General features: G+C 41.6%; 2 protein-coding genes across 32 annotated transcripts in view; one reads left to right on the top strand and one right to left on the bottom strand.

Annotated features, from left to right (window-relative positions):
- Nucleotides 1–12,061, top strand: part of LOC101159287 (calcium/calmodulin-dependent protein kinase type II subunit gamma) — a 55,174-nt gene extending 43,113 nt beyond the window's left edge. For 4 of the 23 annotated variants that reach the window (XM_023963758.1, XM_023963760.1, XM_023963764.1 and 1 more), the window contains 7 exons: nt 267–338; nt 2,134–2,178; nt 2,668–2,713; nt 6,713–6,788; nt 6,923–7,017; nt 7,312–7,563; nt 8,882–12,061. In XM_023963758.1, the coding sequence (XP_023819526.1) occupies nt 267–338; nt 2,134–2,178; nt 2,668–2,713; nt 6,713–6,788; nt 6,923–7,017; nt 7,312–7,544 (567 nt within the window). In that variant the 3' untranslated portion in view covers nt 7,545–7,563; nt 8,882–12,061. Of the gene's footprint in view, nt 1–266; nt 339–2,133; nt 2,179–2,667; nt 2,723–6,712; nt 6,789–6,922; nt 7,018–7,311; nt 7,564–8,881 lie in introns of all 23 variants that reach the window. The other 19 variants (XM_023963757.1, XM_023963759.1, XM_023963763.1 and 16 more) reach the window with 7 other exon arrangements.
- Nucleotides 12,062–13,284: 1,223 nt separating this feature from the next.
- Nucleotides 13,285–18,766, bottom strand: part of ccdc88a (coiled-coil domain containing 88A) — a 45,680-nt gene continuing 40,198 nt past the window's right edge. For 4 of the 9 annotated variants that reach the window (XM_023963109.1, XM_023963104.1, XM_023963105.1 and 1 more), the window contains 4 exons: nt 18,657–18,743; nt 17,497–17,586; nt 16,946–17,223; nt 14,796–16,841 (listed from right to left, as the gene is read on the bottom strand). In XM_023963109.1, coding sequence (XP_023818877.1) covers nt 15,954–16,841; nt 16,946–17,223; nt 17,497–17,586; nt 18,657–18,743 — 1,343 coding nt within the window. In that variant the 3' untranslated portion in view covers nt 14,796–15,953. Of the gene's footprint in view, nt 14,281–14,795; nt 16,842–16,945; nt 17,224–17,496; nt 17,587–18,656; nt 18,744–18,766 lie in introns of those variants that run through there. The other 5 variants (XR_002874696.1, XM_023963111.1, XM_023963106.1 and 2 more) reach the window with 5 other exon arrangements.

Genomic DNA, 18,766 nt, shown 5'->3' on the forward strand with positions numbered 1-18,766 from the left:
ATGAAACATTTACCCATGAGCTGCCTCAGCAGAAGAATTATGCATTTGTCTCTTTACATGCACAAGTTAGTATGGTGCAGGGGAAGTGGACAGATGTGTTCAGATAAATATTTTCTTTCCCACACATGTAACTGTTTTTCTGTGACCAGAATAATTCTAGAAGCCTTGAAATCTCTCTGTTCTTGTTTTAATCTTGGGGTGACGCTTTGAGGGTTTTCCGTTCAGTGGGAGTCACCCTGTGTTTGTTCTTTTTGCCTCGGTTGCAGCCAGACAACAGTAAAAACAGTGTAGTAAGCAGCAGCACCAAAGACAGCAGCATATCATCGTCTGCACTAATGGTACCACATCTGTTTTTGTTTTGTTTTTATCCTGCTTTTTGTGGTGTTTTTTTTTCTAAATTATTCCCACCTCCTCCATGTTTAGTTTTCTTCTCATCTCTTTGTGCCATTCTACACTAAGAAAAGCCATCCATCTCCTTCATCATCTTTCGCTGTTGTTCTCAACACAACTTTATGTTGGCAGTTAATTTGTGGTCAGCTTTAAAGTGGAACGACTGTTCTGCGACTTTGAGAGCTTTTCTTGCCTCCTGGTTTACCCCGCACCTCCTGCAGGCTTATTCAAATGGTACACAACGCTGACAGTTGGATAAATCGCTTTCATTTTGTGGAACAGCGGCAGACACTTCAGTCAAGCTCTGCTCAGCCACCATATAGGTTTCCTTTTTTGTGTTAAACGTCTCCTGAGCCTTGTGGGCGGTTTGTCTTCAAAGTGGATGTTATTGTGATTTAGTCAACTGCAATCTTTTAACTTGTCCCTCATCAAAGTGTACCATTTCACAAAGTCCTGCTGAGGGTTTCTGGGTAAAAAGGAGTGTGAGAGGACAAGTGATGGGTTATAACTGCAAGAGGATGCAGTCCCTTAGAAGTGATGGTGCTACATATTTTAAACAAATGTTGAAAATGTGCTACAATTAATTGTCAAAGCAGTTTAACTTTAATTTTTTTAATTTCCTTCAAAATTGTCCATAGAAATACATGCTGCTGCTGATGATTTTTTTTTATAACGAAAACAGCAGCATCTACTTTATTAATATGTAGAATTAAAAGCAGGAATCGTTTACATCCCATCATATAATCTGCCTGAAAGATGGATTCTAGTTGTTGCACATTTGCTGTCACATATTTTTCTGCTCCATAAAGTCAAATCAATGATAAACTTAATCACAACAATAAATGGGGAACTCTTCTAAGGGTCACATTGACCCTGCTGGAGCCTTCATACATTAAAATGACCAGTCTGATTGACTATTGCACCTTGATTAGCCCATTTTTTGGGGAAGGGGAGTAATTTGTGGTCCCAAATCCCTCTGAAGGGGCTGCATGTTCAGAGGTTGACTCTAACACTTTTGCAGTGAGGTTCCAGTAGAGCACTGTTGGCGTTCTCTTACCTTGTCCGTCTTGAAGTGCTTCATGCCAAACGTTCTGGTGTTGAGGGCTGCGGATGAGGGTTTGGACGCACAAACACACAACAGTGTGCACAAACTAGTGTAATGTTGAGTTGTGCAGATTATAATATCAATAAAGTTTCTGGAGGTTTTTTTTCTCCTGTTTTCTGATGTAGCAGCTTGGGGGTCACAGTCTTAAAAACAAAAAAAAACAGACATTGATGTATTTGCTTAAAAATTACATTATTCATCTAACTGCAATGTTTTTTTCTGTAATTGTCCACAAATACAGGTAAAAGTAAAAAAGTATGCTTTTTTGAGCCTTACAGTGATGCAGATGCTCTTCCAGAAAGGGTGCATGTTGGCATTAGATACATCCTCAGGAGACACCAGAACCCTCCTCCCAGCCCTCGTGGGGTGAATTAGCATTTTCCTTGTGTTCTTGGCTGGTTTTGTGCATTTTGTACATCCTAAAATGACCTCAGTTCCATCTGGGGATGGGGCTCATCTGCTCTGACTTCTTACTATAGAATCTCAGCAGCTCTGTGTTGCAGTACTGTTCTTTGTTGTGGTGTGTGCATACCAGTTTGTTTTGTACCATGAAAAAATATTGCTGTTGGCATCATATGCTGGTGCCCCCCTCATCCCCCCTCTCCCTGCATGGTAAAGTGTCTCCTACCTCCCTCCAGGAAGCCCAGACCACGATTGTACACAACCCAGCTGATGGCACCAAGGTAAGCAGCTCTTTCTCCGCGCTGACGGCAGAAAAAATTCTCAAATCACACGGTTAAACACACGGTGAAGCAACATTTTTCCGTTTGTGTGAAGCCAAGAAACAACTTCCCCACATTAACACGTGGCAAAACCCTTTATATTTACACTTTACCATGACGTTATGCTACTTAAACTAAAGCCTCTCACTTCTCTATAAGTCAAAACTTAAGATTTTACCTCTTCCACATTTTGCTGCTCCTTTCCTCTGATGCGTATCTGGATCTGCGCTCCCATCACTGCTGTTCGGCCTGGTTTGTGCTCCTGGGAGGGAGTCATGCACCCTTTCATCCGTCTGTTAAGTTGACCCTGTGTCTTTGTAATTGATGTGTCTCACCTTCAAACCGGTTTCCAGACGATCTTCCTTTGACCTGTGTCCGAACATTTCCTCCTTTCATCCGGTCTGCATGTGTGTGTCCATGGCTTTTGTCTGAACCCTCTTTGTCTGACAGGGCTCCACAGAGAGCTGCAATAATGCAGAAGAGGAGGAGATGAAAGGTAGGAAAGGTATTTATCCAACTTTCACCTATTTTGCATGCTCACTTAATGTCATTTTCTGTCCAGATCAGACAGAAAATGAAAACAATAATACATTTTATTGAAAAGCGCCTTTCAGGTGACCCAAGGATAAAAAAAATGTGTTGTAAAGAGGAGCAGGAAAAGAGATTTTGAAAAGATGAGTTTTAAGTGTGGAGCACAATAGATTCTGTATTACAGATATCGGGGGGGAATTTCCACACTTCAGTAGCAGCATATGAAGGCTATGATCCTCATTGGGGGGGGGGGGGTTAATGAGATGTCAGGGAAATAGCTGAGAAGGTCGTGAAAATGTTAAAGAATGTAGGGACACAAAAAAACTGTACGTCTGGTTGTGAGGGGCTGTAAGCTAGCGGGAGAGCATGTAAACAAAGAGCTCTCAGCAACAGGAAGGTGAAAGGAGGTGGGGTTGCCCTGAGCCATTGGTCCTGGGCTGCTGCTCAGATGGCAGGTTTTTAGAGGAATACTCAAATACCCCAATACTTTGGGGTTGTTTATAGTGAGGAATGAACATTATAATACACTTAAAAGTTTTTTTGATGTTTATTGATAAAGACCCTTTTATTTATGCATGCCTGCTCTACAGATGTCTTTTTCAGCAAAGAGCTTTAGTGGAAGCATGACGATGTCCATGACAATAGTTGATTTATTTAATAGTAAAACTGTATGTACGGGGAACTGGAATGTTATAGCTGTACCAGCTGGACCATTTTGTTGTCAGAGCCCCACTCTGTCCAGTTTAAAAATCCCCCATAAAATTCATCACCTCCTTCTAATGTTTTACTAAAACAAACATTGCTTAAAAAAATATTTTTTCCAAAAGCAGTTTGATAAAATAAAAGCTAATGAATCTGACTGGATGACAAATCAGCCTCATCCTCTAAATAAAAGTTAATAAATAATAATTAAATAATGATAATTTAGTGGGAAATCACTAATTATGAAGGGCTAATATAGTTTAGTTTGTCTACATGAAGGAAAAAAAAACATGGTCATTATGCAAATGACTGGGATTCACTTCTTTTGGCATTTTTATTTTTTGGTAAATTCTGACTCTAATGTGTTTAATTAAAAACATAAGCGGTCATAATAGCAGTCACCCTGGCAGTTTTTAGCAGGAGGATCTGCTAATGATCCAAAAATGCTGCCTTTTCAAACCACCTTTTCATCTGGAGAAAAGAAAAAGCTGTAAAAGTGTTGATGCTGCAGTTCATTGAGTAGCAACTTCAAGCTTTAATGAAACATTGACAGCCTGTAAATGAAAGAGAGATTTTGTGGTACAGGTGAAGTCACCCATCTGACATACAAAAAAATTTAAAACAGAAAATGTTTATCTGAATTCCATCTGAAAAGCCAGAAAATGAAAACCTTTTGCTGACTGGCTTTGATTTCTTTTACCTAACATTTGGGCAAAAGTACTTAGTAGGAGGATTGCACCAGCAGTTTTTTCCTAAAATCTTGGTTTCATAATTAGTGCGTTTCTGTGGGAATTTGTGCTTGTTCACTCTGAAGAGCATATTTAAATGAGACGAGAAGACTAGTTTTTGGTCTGAAACTCTTCAGTCACATTTTTCTGTGCGCTGCTGCAGAGATGGGCTGCATCAGTCCTTCATGGCATCCTTTTTGGGATGTGAGTTCATAGGAACTTCCTCTGTGTTAGTCAGTGGCGGTTCTACACTAACTTACTCCCTGGGCGAGTAACCCCACCAGCGCCCCCCCCCCCCCCCCCCCCCCCCCGCACACATACAAAATTTGACAACATCCTGTTGTGTTCCCTATCTTCTATTTAGCCATTTTACTCAAAAAATGCATGGATTTTCTAGACTCATATTACAGGGGGGTCAAACTCAGTCACACAGAGGCCTAAGTTAAAAACACGCTTAAGGTTTTGCCTGAAGAAGATAAACATTTACTGAACACACTAAAGCTAAACTTTTAAACCTTTTAAACTGAACTTTTTGAACATAAATATGAATAAAAACAGGAACATTAATCCAGAATAACTCAAGTTAAACCTTAAATAACTTGTAATATTTTGTTCTCCATAGAAATATATTCTGTCAAAATTATACAAATATGAACATGCTGCAGAACAAAACAAAGAAAGCCTGGAAATATTAATAAGAAATTACATATCAAATAATTCCATTTTTATGCTCTTTCATCCTTCTTTAGAGCATTTTTTTAGAGCTGGACTCCTGCTTCATTTTTAGCAATAATTTCTTAATGTGTGACGTCCTGTGTGTGTCTTTGTGAAACATATCAGAGGGATTAGATCTAAAAAATAAAACTTATTGTGATTAATATGTTTAGGTCTTATAAAACATTAAAGACTAAATCTTAGAAATCATCAGTGGGATTACTCCAAAAATATTTGGCATTTCCCTAAATTTGTGCAACACCAACAGTAGAAATCCTCCAAAAAACCTCAATCCATATAAAATGGTCTGCGCTCACCCCCCCCCCCCCCCCCCCCCCCTTCCCCTTCCCTCTCACACGCGGCTCCGTCTCTATGACGGGAGGCGCAGCTGCGGCCCAGAGTTGATTGTCAGATAGAAAAAGACTCCCCTCACACCTGTTAGTGTGATTCAGCCAGCCACCGGCGAGTTGCGCTCCCCTCTCGAGTTTTTTTTACTTATGTTCCAAAGACTACCGCAAAGAGGTGTGGCCGCAAGCGTCTTGCAGCAGAGGGCGGTGGTCACGTGCGCATCGGGTCTGCTGTGTCGGAGCAAAGAATTGTGGGAAATAATCCCCATTGCCTGCTTTTGTCGAAATTGGGTTGAGCACGGATGTTTGTTCTGCCTAAATCCTTTTCATGTGCCTGTTTTACATTGTTTCACTCTAAATTATTCTTTTTTTTTTTTTTTTTTTTTTTTTTTGCACCATAAGTGTGAAGAGGAAACAGGAGGAAGACATTATTAAGAGTCTGATGTGTCAAAATAAAAGTATTAAGTGTCGGCTGCTGAAGTAATTTCAAATTAAATCTTCAAGCTACCTCTTTGAATATTGTATGTAGCACATTACTCGTCGGACACGGCCAATGCCGCCCCCTATGAAGTGCCGCCCTGGGCGACCGCCCACATCGCCCATATCAAAAACCGCCACTGGTGTTAGTCCCACTTTCCTGGTGAGGGCAGTGACTGCTGTTGAGTCTGCTAAAACAGATCATCTGCCCTCTGACCCCTTTCCATGAGTTTATCTGCTTTTACTCTCTCATATTCCACCTGCAGTGCTGTGAAAATAACGTATAATAATAACACAAAAGGGAACACATCAAGTGTTTTGGCCCGCCCTGTCATTAAGTGCTGCCATCTAGTGGCAGCCTGGCATGTTTGCAGTTCATAGCTACCTGTTGAGATCTTTTGTAAAAAAAAAAAAGAAAACAGTAATCTCTGTTGCATGTGTGGTTTGGATATATATGATCATATATAGTAAAGCTGAGCAGTCGGTCTTGTCATCTTCCTGTATCTGCAGCTAGATGCCTGCAGGAGGCTGTTTATTATCAGATCTGTCTGCCGCCTTTGAGTCGTGTAATCTGTGGTTTTCTGTGCATCCATAAAGTCATCTCTGCTGGTTTGTCTGAAAAGCAAAATATAATCATTCATTGTTTGTGTTATATATTTGGATTTTCTCCACTTCAGGGGTTAATTTTTAAATTTTTTATTGACAATTTTCCATCCCTTGCAAAGTTTGGCATAAATAATAAAAAAAAACTTTAAACAATGCCTGCTTGGTGTTAAACTCTCTGTGATTTCTGTTTTGAGTTGTTTTCAGAGGGTGTGGTGTGTTTTTAAATGCCATGTCACTTCTACCAAAGGCAGTGAGCTCATGAGAGTTAATTTCAAATGTCAAGCAGTACGGCGAGGTGTTGTGTGGGATGTGCACGATCGATCTGCTGATGACTTCTGACAGTTGTAACCTCTCTGGGTCGCCTGTCCCTCCTCTCCTCTCTGTTTTCAGCGCGTAAACAAGAGATAATAAAAATGACGGAGCAGCTGATAGAAGCCATCAACAATGGGGATTTTGAGGCCTACACGTGAGTTAACATTTGAAAGATATTCGTAAAAACTTTTGATCAACTGCATCGAAGTAAATCAATGAATTTAGTGTCTTATTGTCTGGACATTTGTGGACTGCTGGATCATTTGTTGCTGTATTTTCCTCCAACAGGAGAATCTGTGACCCCGGACTGACTTCCTTTGAGCCGGAAGCCCTTGGAAACCTGGTGGAGGGAATGGACTTTCACAAGTTCTATTTTGATAATCGTTAGTACCATTTCTACGTTTCACCTTTCCAAACAGTCACATTTGAGCTCATTGAATCTGGAGACACTTTAACAGTTTTAAGTCACATCAGTGTTGCTTTGGAACCATTTTTCTCTAAACCAACAATCGAAAGATTGTCGTTGACATATTAACTACATATTTAATTAACTAACAGTTAACTGATGCTGCCTCTTTATAAAGTTTCAATGTAAATATTTTACCCTCCTAAATGGTTTTTTCTGATAGCTGGGTATAGTTAACAAGCTAACATGCTAATGATCTTGGTCTCTGTAGTTCTCAGTAAAAACAGCAAACCTGTGCACACCACCATCCTCAACCCTCACGTCCACCTCATCGGCGAGGATGCCGCCTGCATCGCCTACATCCGCCTGACACAGTTCATCGACGGTCAGGGTCGGCCGCGCTCCTGCCAGTCAGAGGAGACGCGTGTGTGGCATCGCCGTGACGCCAAATGGCTGAATGTGCACTTCCACTGTTCAGGATCACCGGCTGCACCCCTGCAGTGAAACAACCACCGAGGCCCAGGTACAGCCGTTTTAAACTCCTCCTGGTTATTTAAGTATCCGTTTTTTCTTTTTGTATGAAACTGTTCTATAGATGCACAATAGAAAACACATCACTGTGAGGCAACAAATGCTATGTCCGAATTCCCACCCTAACCCCTAACTACTAAAAAACTAAATAGTGTGGCACTATATAAAGACCTGAAAGTTAAAAGCAATTCAGACACCATGCTCATTACTTTGTATTTTTATTTTAAACGGCGGATATGACGTCATCAATTTCACAAAGTTAAAATCTAATTGATATGAGCATTTTGTGAAGATTATGAGTCCACTGTCTTCTGAAGATAAAACGTTGATGGTTTATTTATTTGTAAAAATTGTATAAGCGCAATGCATTGTGGTCTATATTTGCTGATGTAATTAGCATTGATGCACACTGGTTTTTCACAGACTTCTGGGAAATTTCCAGGGCACTCAATTTTGGAATTGTAGATTCGGACAGCACTACAAAATGGCAAACGCACTATATAGTACACAATGTAGTGAGTAGTGAAGGAATTCAGACACAACCAAAGTGTTGCCTTTTTGTCTTTGTTTTTTTAAAGGGACAAAAGTCCACATATTTTTTGTAAACTTTTTTCTTCTAACCTGGAGCAGTTCTCTTGGAGGAGCAGCATTTACTTTACTCTTCACATTGTGGATCGTACCACTTCCAGGAGGGACTTTAAAACCAAAGACTTTTGCCTTTGTTTTGCATTTTTAAAATTAAATTTTGAATAAGAAAAAAAATGATTTGCATTTTAAATTGGTGTGAACTTTTTGGTATCATAGTTCAAATAAAAATTCATTTTACAATTCAATATTTAAAAAAATTACTTTCTATTCAAATTTCAAATTTCATTTGAAATTAATTTAAATGTAATGTAAAGTGTTCCCAGTGGCCCTTTAATTATGATGATGCTGTTCTTTTTCTTATAGCCGAAATCAAAAAACCTGTGTTGTTTTCTAGGACATAGTTTCTCCAGACTGCCAGGACTTCATTAGAAGTTCACCTGTGAGTTGTGGGTGGGCTGATGAACATAATTTTTTTTTATGGAGGACTGAATTGTAGTTCTTCCTATTGAATTCTAAATTACTTAATGCATCTTCAGATTGGAAGCCTGAATTGCATATTGAAATGTCGATTGCAAAATGTTTCTTTCAAACTGCATGATCAAATAGCAACTTGAATTGTCAACTAAGAGTTGAGTACAGCTTTTATCTGAACATGACTTAAATTGAAATCCTAGCTGTGTGTGAAGCTCATGTCCAGGACTGATTGTCTTCTCTCTTCACAGGTCTGCCTAAACTGCTGGGAGTGTTTCTTCTCCTCGGTCAGAGTCCAGTCTGAATTTAGCTCGGGAGAAAGCCGTTTGGAAAACACTTAACGTTGGGGAAACCATAAAGCAATTTTCAAAAGTTAGAATACAAAAGAAAAAAAGCATTCTAAAAGAATAAAAATGACCAATCAAGACAAATCCAGTCCATCCTCAGCTCACAGGGGCTTTGCTGACATCAGCCCCTCTTATGGATGGTGCATGCTTTAGACGGCGACACAGGGGGTGATGCTGCCAGCTCCTCTTCTCCCATGGCATTTGTTTGCCCGTCTTTGTTTTGTCTGTCGTGTGGAAAAGTATTATTGTGTTGAAAATATATATAACATTTGAAAAAACAAATAGACTTGACACACAGTGAGTATGACAGACCGGCAGCTGCATCTGGAATTGTGTTGTTTGTCTGGACAGCTGCAGTTGTTTAGTTCATTTTTCAGTTGAGTGGCACATATTAATGTAAGGGTGGGGTTTATTGGGGATGGAGAACTAAAATCAGCTTAATATTAGACTTTAGAGTCAGGTAAGAACATCTAAAAAACCTATTTCAAAGGGATTTAAGCATTGTGGTCTGTTACTGAAGCCACCTTTGCTTTTACCGCCATTTTGTATTTGTCATTAAATGCTTTGTTTTATCTCCTAAATGATAGGATAATATTTTAACGTATTTTGGGTTTTGATTCAAAAGGGGAATTTATTTAAAACTCTATAAAATCTATATATTTATGTGGGGGTAAAAGGGTGAGAGTGGCATGAGCGGGTTTTTGTTTTCTTCCAGACCCTTTCTGTGAGGTCTACAGGTGTAAATATCATAAATTAAAATAATTGCACACGTACTGCATGCACACAAACACACACATTAGCCTGTGCTCTACTTTTGATGGTGGAGACTGGAGCTTCAGACACAAAGTCCAGGCCAGCTCGCCCTGAAGTTGCAGAAGGCTTCAACCTGCCTGGCCTGCAGTGTTTCCAACTAAACACTAGGTGGCAGCAGTCAGTCTAAAGCTCCACACATTCTCACCACCTTCTTCCATGTTCCTGTGTGTGCTGCAGGTGATGCATGATGTACTTGATCTAACGGCCTGTACTGTTTCTGCACAGACACTTGAGACTTGATGCTGTTGTTTGCTCTTCTGGGAGGGAATCTTTCTGCAACTTCAGGTTCTGCTTGCCACCCCCAGCCCTACCTCTATCCCTCTACTTCCATCATTCCTGTTGTCATCGCCTTGCTTTTGTGACGTTTGAAAACCAGTCCCAATTTGGTGTGTGACGATGATGATGTCACCCTTCATCTCTGGTGTCTATACGGTGTTCATGAATTTTTTATGTGGTCCGTCTAAGCTTGCTGTACTTCTGTGTGGAGCCTTGGCGTTATAAAAGCGTGTTAAAAATGAATGCAGCTGATGGGAATGGATGAAAAAAAAAAAAAAAAAAAAAGCACGATGGGAAGAGGGCTACGAGACCTTTTGCGGATGGCAATCAATGCCTTTGGTCCTCCTTTTTATTCACTTTCTGTTGTAAATGTTGTAGCTAAATGTTTAATGTTGATCAGAAAAAGGAACTGGTGAGAGACTGAGATGACGTTCACAGGAGCACCACAGCCAGACCTCCTGACACAAACACGGAAGCACACGGGATCAAAGAGGGGAGGAGGACATGCATATCTGTTGGTGGTGGAACTCTGCAGCACTGTTGTTTCTCTGTCGTATAGCGTCGTGTGCGTGTGTGACCTCGTTCCAACAGAGGGGTGACGCCCTTCTGTTCAAGACTACTTAGGCTGTTGCTGGTGTTTCATCCGACGCTTTGGACCCTCACGTCATCTGTCCATCCTATGATCAGCCTGTGCTCCTAAGTGAAGTGACTCATCTGACATGCCATGAAAACTGTGCCCCCCTCTCCAACTTTGTACCACAATGACCCAAAACTTATCGTGTATCCCAGCACACAAACTGGTTGTTCTTGCTACCATGCTAATAAAATGTATTTCCACACATCCTGTTGACATGGAAACTGAAAACAAAGCTGCAGCAGAGCAGGTGGATTCTGGATAGAAATTCCATCCTTATACTTTTTCTATAATAGATCATGTTCTATAAATTATAATTTCACAAGTGCTGCTTCCCTTACATGATTTTAGCATTAATTACAAGTGACAACAAAAATTGGATTTTTATGTACCATTAAATTATATTTACCATTAGCCAAAGAAGCCAACAGCCAAAAAGAATGATTGGATACGTTAATTTGGCCAAAAACCACGGCTGTGCCCTTAAAGTTAAAATATTTAACTGTCCACTCCCCTGCAAAGAAGACTTAATTACTAAATTGATAATTGTAAAAAAATATATAAGTAGATCAAACTTCACACTTTAAGGATGTGAAAAAACAAAGGTTTTGAAAGAATCATGCTTGAACTTTAGCATTTGTTAGTCTTATTTATTGTGCGAGGTGATGTTTTTAGGGCGCTTTTATTGGACGTACAAAGGTGTCTTGATTTGTGTCGTCAGCCAACACAAAGCCTTTGTGTGGAGGTTTCTTTGTAGTACAACTATCTGAGCAGATTTCTAAAAGGCAACCATTTGTCGAAATATTTGGCACTTTTTTGGTTAGAAAAAGTTCAGACTTCACAGCACAGTTAAGAAATCTAACAAAAAAAATCCCCTCGATTTGATTCTTTCAATATTTCTAAACGAAAGGAACCAACAACAGGAAAAACATGCCTGTGGCTTCAAACTGTAGCAAGAGTTCAAATATGTCAGCAAATATCAGCTTAGATTAGGTCAAAAATGTGAACTGAAATTTGGGGGAAGAGATGTTTAAAAAAAAAAAACACATTTGTACAGTTATTATATATGCAGCTTTACATGTGGATGAAATATGCATGTCTATACTTTCTGGTGTTTTTTCACTGTTTACTTGATAAATGAACATTTACGTTGTTTGCATCCTCTGGGTTAAAGAACTGCCTCAGATGTTTTAAGTTTAAACACATGGAAGATGAGCAAAAGCCTTAGCTTGTACACACCCTTTTAAAAAGGTCAATTTAATGCATTGTACCCTGACAATAAGAGGGGGCTCTATGTCCGAACTCAGTTTGGATGCTGGATTTTTGCATGACCATAAAGTTAATAAAAGTCCTACATTAAACTGTTCTAGTGGATGTATTTTTTTTAAAGGTTTGTTGCTGCAGACTTACCAGTCACACAAGTTCGTTTTTAGGGATAAAAAAATATATTAAATGAAGAGTTAAAGAATATTCAAAATTTTTGTAAGGAGCCAACATTTTATGACTAAAGTAGATGACAAAAGATGAGATACTTGATGAAAGTAAAAAGTTCTTGGGTAAAAAAATGTGGAAACCTGAGAAAATAGCAGAAAAGAAAATTTTTAATTTATAAAATAATATGAATACAATTACATCCATATGAAATTGAATTGAAATAATGTTTCAATTGATCAATTTGAATTCTTAAAACTATTTGAAATTTTGTAATAGCAAATGTTGCAGCTGACGTTTTATGTGTGTCATGACAATAATTACCAGTAGATGGCACTAACACCTTAAAAGTCCTGGAAAAACTTATCCCATGTTGCATTTTACCGAGATTTGAATTACTGTACATTAAATCACGAGTGAGGTAATAGCTTTGTAAACAAAACGACAATGCAAGTAAATCATTACCCTAATCCTTGGCTCCCCTGATGGACTGTAATAATTCCAGTCTGCAGCCGAACTAAAGGGATCTCTAATTTGAATGCTAAGTGGAAACACCTGTGCGCGCACGCAACCAGTGCGCGCACGCGGTCAAAATCAGTTTACTATCAAGACCAAAAAACTAAAATGTACTTTAAAAGAAAAAAAAACTCCAAACGATATTTTTATAATGTATACCGAAACCTAACTCAAATATCCTGTTCATACGCTAAAACAGTTAACCCTTGTGCTATCTAAGATGACCCCACCCTTACATTGACCTGTACTCCCTACCATGACAAAGGTGGATAAAGGTCGAAAGATTTCATGTAATCCATGGACACCAGTGAAGATCACAAATCATTGAAGAAAAAAGGTTCAGCGCACTGTTTAGTGGGTCTAGATGACCCTACTACCAATGTCAAAGTGCCTAGGATAGCACAAGGGTTGACCTAATTGCATTCTGGACAATGAAGTCAATAATAGCAACCGCACTGTTTTCCTTAAAAATCGATCGCAGAGCATATTTTCCCCAAAAAACTTTATTCCAGTCTTGAAATGATATTAAAACAGTTAATTCGTGTAAACATGAATACTATCAGATAAAGGGCCTAAGAATCCTTTGGCCTACTAGTGTTCCCACCAGATTGTGGTGAATAAAGACACACACACACACTAGTGTTGATAACCTTTAATTAGATTAGATGAACTCATGTAAAAGTGGAAAAAGGGGAAAAACACTGGGTCTCATGTTCCACACCATAAATCTGCACTTCCATGTAAGCAGGCAGGTCAAAGGTCACCTATACGTCAGTCAGATTAATGAACAGCACCTCGCAGAAATGACTTCATGGCTTCCTGTTAAAATTGTACAGCAGAGCAGATTGAAACATTAAATGACTATGTGTACCATCTGTTCATTATCTACAACTAGGAAGTGAAGATATGACTGTAAACCGTTGCTTTCTGGGTGACCTGAAGCTCTCTCCTCAGACCACACTCCTGATGGTCAGGCAGTAGATTCCAGTCGCTGAGCTGTCCATGGCTTTTTATCCAAATGCATCTCGTTGAACAAAACAGCAATCCACTTTGATTGTATTAAGACAGTTGAATGATTGCTTCATGCAGATGATCCTTTTAGTCTGTAGCCAGAAGTGTTGTGATGACATGCACTGTGCCTTCTGCCCGTTAAGAAATAATTGATGAGCACAGACAGCATGGGGCAGAAAAAGAAAAAGTCCTTCTGACTTTGCTGTTGTGGGAAAGATCTCACAGGAAGTCATCCGTCTGGTTTAGGACTGCCGTTTTGGCCGTTGTGGAACATTAGCACTTTCATCTTTTTCCACAGAAACTTGTGGGTTTTTGGGGCCGTGCCACACTGAGTCACTAAGCAGCACACTGTGCCACAACAGTTTTTTCAGGATAAGGAAAACTCTATTAAACCAACTTGTGTTTTTACCATTAGTACGTCATTTCCTTGATTCAAGGAAGAAAAACAAAAAATAAAGACTGAAGCCACGTTTCTCCACTGAAGTGTCCCGGATTTTATAATAAAAGATAAGAAAAATTAAAATAATAAAAAGGTGGAATTGGGAAGTACAATCTTTTCTCACTGAAGTCAGTCTTCACTCATTCAGCTTCAGACACAGCTCCAGGGGCCACCTTTCTGAGTCTGATGCAGTCAGGAAGAAGAGGACAGAACAGGAAAGAAAGAAGAAATGTTAGAAAAAAAAGGACATTTGCAAAGAAAGAAGTCTGAAGGTGAGAAGTTGTTTAGGTTAGATATCAAAGGTAAGCATTGGGAAGCGGCTAGCCTGGGTCAATGCTAAAGTAGGAAGGATTTCATTGCGACACCAAAGCCATGCAGGAGGGAGGCTGCAGCCGTCATCAGCGGCAGAGGACACACCATGGAGGGGGAGCCGCGTTTGCTCAGGAAGTCTGGGAGAAAAAACTAATGTGGTCCCATATGTCATGCAGACAGGACTCCTGTCAGGGTCTGAGGAGGTGCTTTGGCACCACAGGAGCAGGGAGGGAGGAGTTGGAGGGCGGTGGGGGAAGCAGGGGGAGCAAGTGCACAGCAGGATGAAAGACATCTGTTACACCACATTTTAGGCTTCCATGGAGGTTAGACCGACACCCCCCCCCCCCCCCCCCCCCGCTAAAAAACCCCACTTCCTCCTCACTCACCACGCGCTCACAGCACGGAAGCACACAGACGAAAGTGGGAGGGGCGAGGTTTTAGCAGCCGTGCTGCGGCTCGCCGCTCCTGCTTTTAGACTTTCTGCCCTCCACATCTGTAGGACAAAGGCAATGGGCGTGTTACATCTGTACAGGGACGGGAATACCTTCATTTTTGTTAGATTTATATAAGATAGGTACAATAAAGACAGTTCCAAACCATAAAGGAACACAAAAAGTGACAAATAAATAAGGTTTTAGATGCTTTAAAAAAAAAAGCAGTGCTGTGGAACAAACATCCATCAATAAGTGTTGATGCATCAGAAGGATTAAATAGGATTAAACATTAGAAAATACGTTCTCACCCTTAACGGACAAAAGTCTTAAACCAAAGCTGGCTTCCAACACTTTTTGTCTTATAAACTCTCTAAAGCTGCCAAAAACTAATACTAATTGAGTTTGAGACTTAAGACATCTGTGATCGGTTTTTCAGTTTTCCCATCAGATCACCAGCTACAGAGGTCAGCAAAGATTCATCACATCATAAATCAGAATGAACAAAACAAAAAAGAACTACACACATCAACCCAAACAAAAAAGTGACAAACGTGACACTCATCCGGACCGCGGGGATCGAATGAGTGTTTCAGGTCAGACTGACAAAAGCCATGCAAATCAGTCAGCAGTGAAACAGTGAAAAACAATCTGAACATCAGGAACCGGAAACTGAAGGTGAATCTATTATCTGACACTCTGCAGGACTTCAGTGTCACAGAAAAAGCTTTTGTGGGCTTTGATGTTCAACTCAATTATTGAAACCTCCTATAGCTACCTTTACATTTGAAAAGAAATTGGGGGAATCTTCCAAATCAATGTGTTTAAGTACAAGTGTTGTCATCTGAAGTCTGTGCAGCAGATAATAGCATACGCTTGTTCAGTAAAACAATAAGATTTTAACAAAATAAAATTAAAAGCATGACAAAAAGGTGTGAGCAACGTTCCATCAAAGTTCCAATTTGATAACAAATAGAAAAAAATAAAAGTCAGAATTTAGCACCATGTCAGACAGGAAGTGACCCAAACAACAGAAATAATGCGGGAAACTCATGCAGAGAAGGATTTCCCCCGTCAGCGAGTCATTCAACAGGAGAGGAACCTGCTCGCCCGTCACACACAGCCGTACTCAAACCACAGGGACTGGTTGTCCTCTGGACTCGGGTCCAGATCATTCACACCACTGGGATCAGAGCCCTCATCCTTTTTGTTTGCTGAACTGGATCTCATTGGGCCATTGGACTGGCTGGGAGCAGCCTGGTTTTGATTTGAAACAGGAGGGGCGCTCTTATTTGTAACAGGAGGCCCACTGATGTTGCTGACTAGGGTGGGGTTCAGAGACAGGAAGGGGAGAGTACTGCCAGCTGACTCACTAAAGATGGAGTCCATGAACACGGACTCTACAGTGAAGGAGGGACCAAAAAAAGACTCCAGGGTGGAGAAGTCGGAGTCTTCCAGGCTGTGGCAGGGCAAGCTGACTGACTTAGGCATGGGGGCCACTGTGGTGAGGGGTGGCTTTAGGCGGGTGCTGTTGGGGTGGTACTCACTGGGTGTCGGCTGGGACTTGACCCCACCCTTGGGGGAGGCAGAGCAGGAAGAAGCATCCACAGACACTGGCTGGCGGTGGTCCTTGGACAGCAGGTCGTGGATGCTGGTGCGGCGCGTGGTACCCTCCGCTGTGGAGATGACACTGCTGGCCCGTGGCAGCGTGGAGGAGGTGGAGTCCAGGCGTTCAGAAACTGATGTAGCTTTGCTTTGTGAAGACAGGCTGGAGCGGACCGGAGCCGAGCCTTTGACGCGGGTGCTCTCCGCCTTTCTCAGGCTCGGCCGACCCGGTTGCCCGAAGGATTTCGCTGGGCGGTCGGTGCTAACTGGCGCCGCTTTCCCACTGGAGGAGCGCATGATCCCCCGGCCTTTGGTAGAGGTGCGCTCTTTAGGCACACGCTCAGATGAGGTGGAGAGGCGGGGAGAATCCACTGTGAGGTTCTCCTGACTTCCGGACTACAGCAGACATGAGAAAAACACAGTGAGCGAACAGAAAAGCTTTTCCTGGTTGTGTCAGTCACATGATGAAAGCTGGACTCTGCTTGGACCGCCTCGCTCACCTCTGCAGGATCGATCCCCTCATCCAGGAACTGCTGCAGGGAAAGCACCTCACTGGGGGATGCTGTTTTCTTGATCTGCATCTGGCCCAGGCTGCCTCCGGCACTGGGAAGCTCCAGAGACCTGCGCGCCAGCAGGGGGCTCTGGTGGGTGGAGCGGGAGGATGTGGGCTGCTGGACGGGGCTGCTGCCGCTGCTGGACCACACTTCCTGGTCGAGGCTCAGGCTGAACTCCCCGCTGCTCTCACTGTGAGGCCGGCTGAGGCTGCCATTCAGTGTACCTGTGTGTGTGTGTGGGGGGGGGGGGGGGGGGGGGGGACAGTGAACTCCACACTTATTACTTTAATCTGCAATGTTATATTGATACACTGTGGAGACTAAAATGTTCAGGTTGCTTTGAAAAGGAGGTAAAAAAATGAGCACTAACCCCCACCCCAGAACAAACTGAGTTGATCAAATCACTATGCAGAAAGTTTCAGTGAAAGAATTAAATACAAAGAGAAAAAGAAGTTAGTTAGCAGGAAAGGAAGTGGGAGAAGGGTGGACAAGCATACCTTTGCCCTCCAGAGGAGAGGTGAGGTACAAGTGATTGTGACTATTGCTACTGGTGGTCCTGTTGCTATGAAGACTGGAGGGTCTGGAGGCTGGGTGAAGGGGCAAGAGGGAAGACCAGCAAACATTTGCTGTTAGGTTTCAGAAAGGCTTAAAATATCCACACCAACAAGCACTAACAGCACAACACGCAGGGGCTCGGGAACAGTTGGACGAAGGGTTTCCTGCTGGGGCAGCAGATGGCATGAGGCGGGCCAAGGGGCAGGAAGAGTGGCTCACAGCCAGGCGGTCACACCAACATGTCCATCGTATAAACAGACAGTTAGAGGGGCCTAAATACATGGACGGACTGCCATAAGGGACAAAAGGAAGCTGAAGAAGTTTGTAATGAATCCCAGAAAGTGACAGCGTGTCAGTGAGTTAGTAACAAAACAAAAGAGAAAAGGAGGACAAAGAGCAGACGAGACATGGCAGTGCGACTATGCCCTTTATTGTGTCCACGAAGATCATTTCAACTGGAAACCAGTGACTGTAGAACCGCTCGTGCCTTTGGTTGTCAGAACATTTGTGCCACCAAGTTAGAGGTGCCTTTAAAGCCCCACTCCGATGAAAATTGTGTTTTTAACAAGTTCCTTTTTTTTAACATGCATTACTGAGTATTCCTTTATTTAAATAGTTGTGAATCAGTTTAAAAAAAGTAATGGTTATGTAGAGAATACAGTGGGTTGGTACGTCTTCTTTTTCCTCCTCTAAGCTTGCATTTGGCTCAAACCTGAACAGCCAGATAGCTCCAATATTGCTTACCATTTTTGTTTCGTTTGGGATTGTGAGGGGCTGTATGCTAGTGGGAGAGCATGTAAACAAAGCGCTCCAAGCAACGGGGAGGGGAAGGGTTGTTGCACGCCAAAAATCCGACCCACAGATTTAATATCAGTCTAATATCTAACGAATTACTGCCGCTCTGTAGAAACTATGACCCAAAAACTGCAGTTTTTTTATTTTGCCTAAAAACGTCATAACCAGAATTAAAAGACCACTGTGAGCACTTTTACAATCCATCAAAAGAGGATCGGAGTGGGACTTTAAGGAACTGATAGATGTTATTGGTGTTACATCAAGAAAACCAACCCAGTGGCCCAAAGATGTGGAAATGGTGACTTACTACAGATGCTACAGGGTACTCTGCACAAAACGCTGGGCTCTGCAGGAGAGGGACACAGAGCATGTGCACTGCTGTACCCCTGCAGGCCTGATAAGACACATACACAATGC

Source organism: Oryzias latipes, chromosome 15, assembly GCF_002234675.1.
Source record: "Oryzias latipes chromosome 15, ASM223467v1".
Lineage (NCBI taxonomy): Eukaryota > Metazoa > Chordata > Actinopteri > Beloniformes > Adrianichthyidae > Oryzias > Oryzias latipes.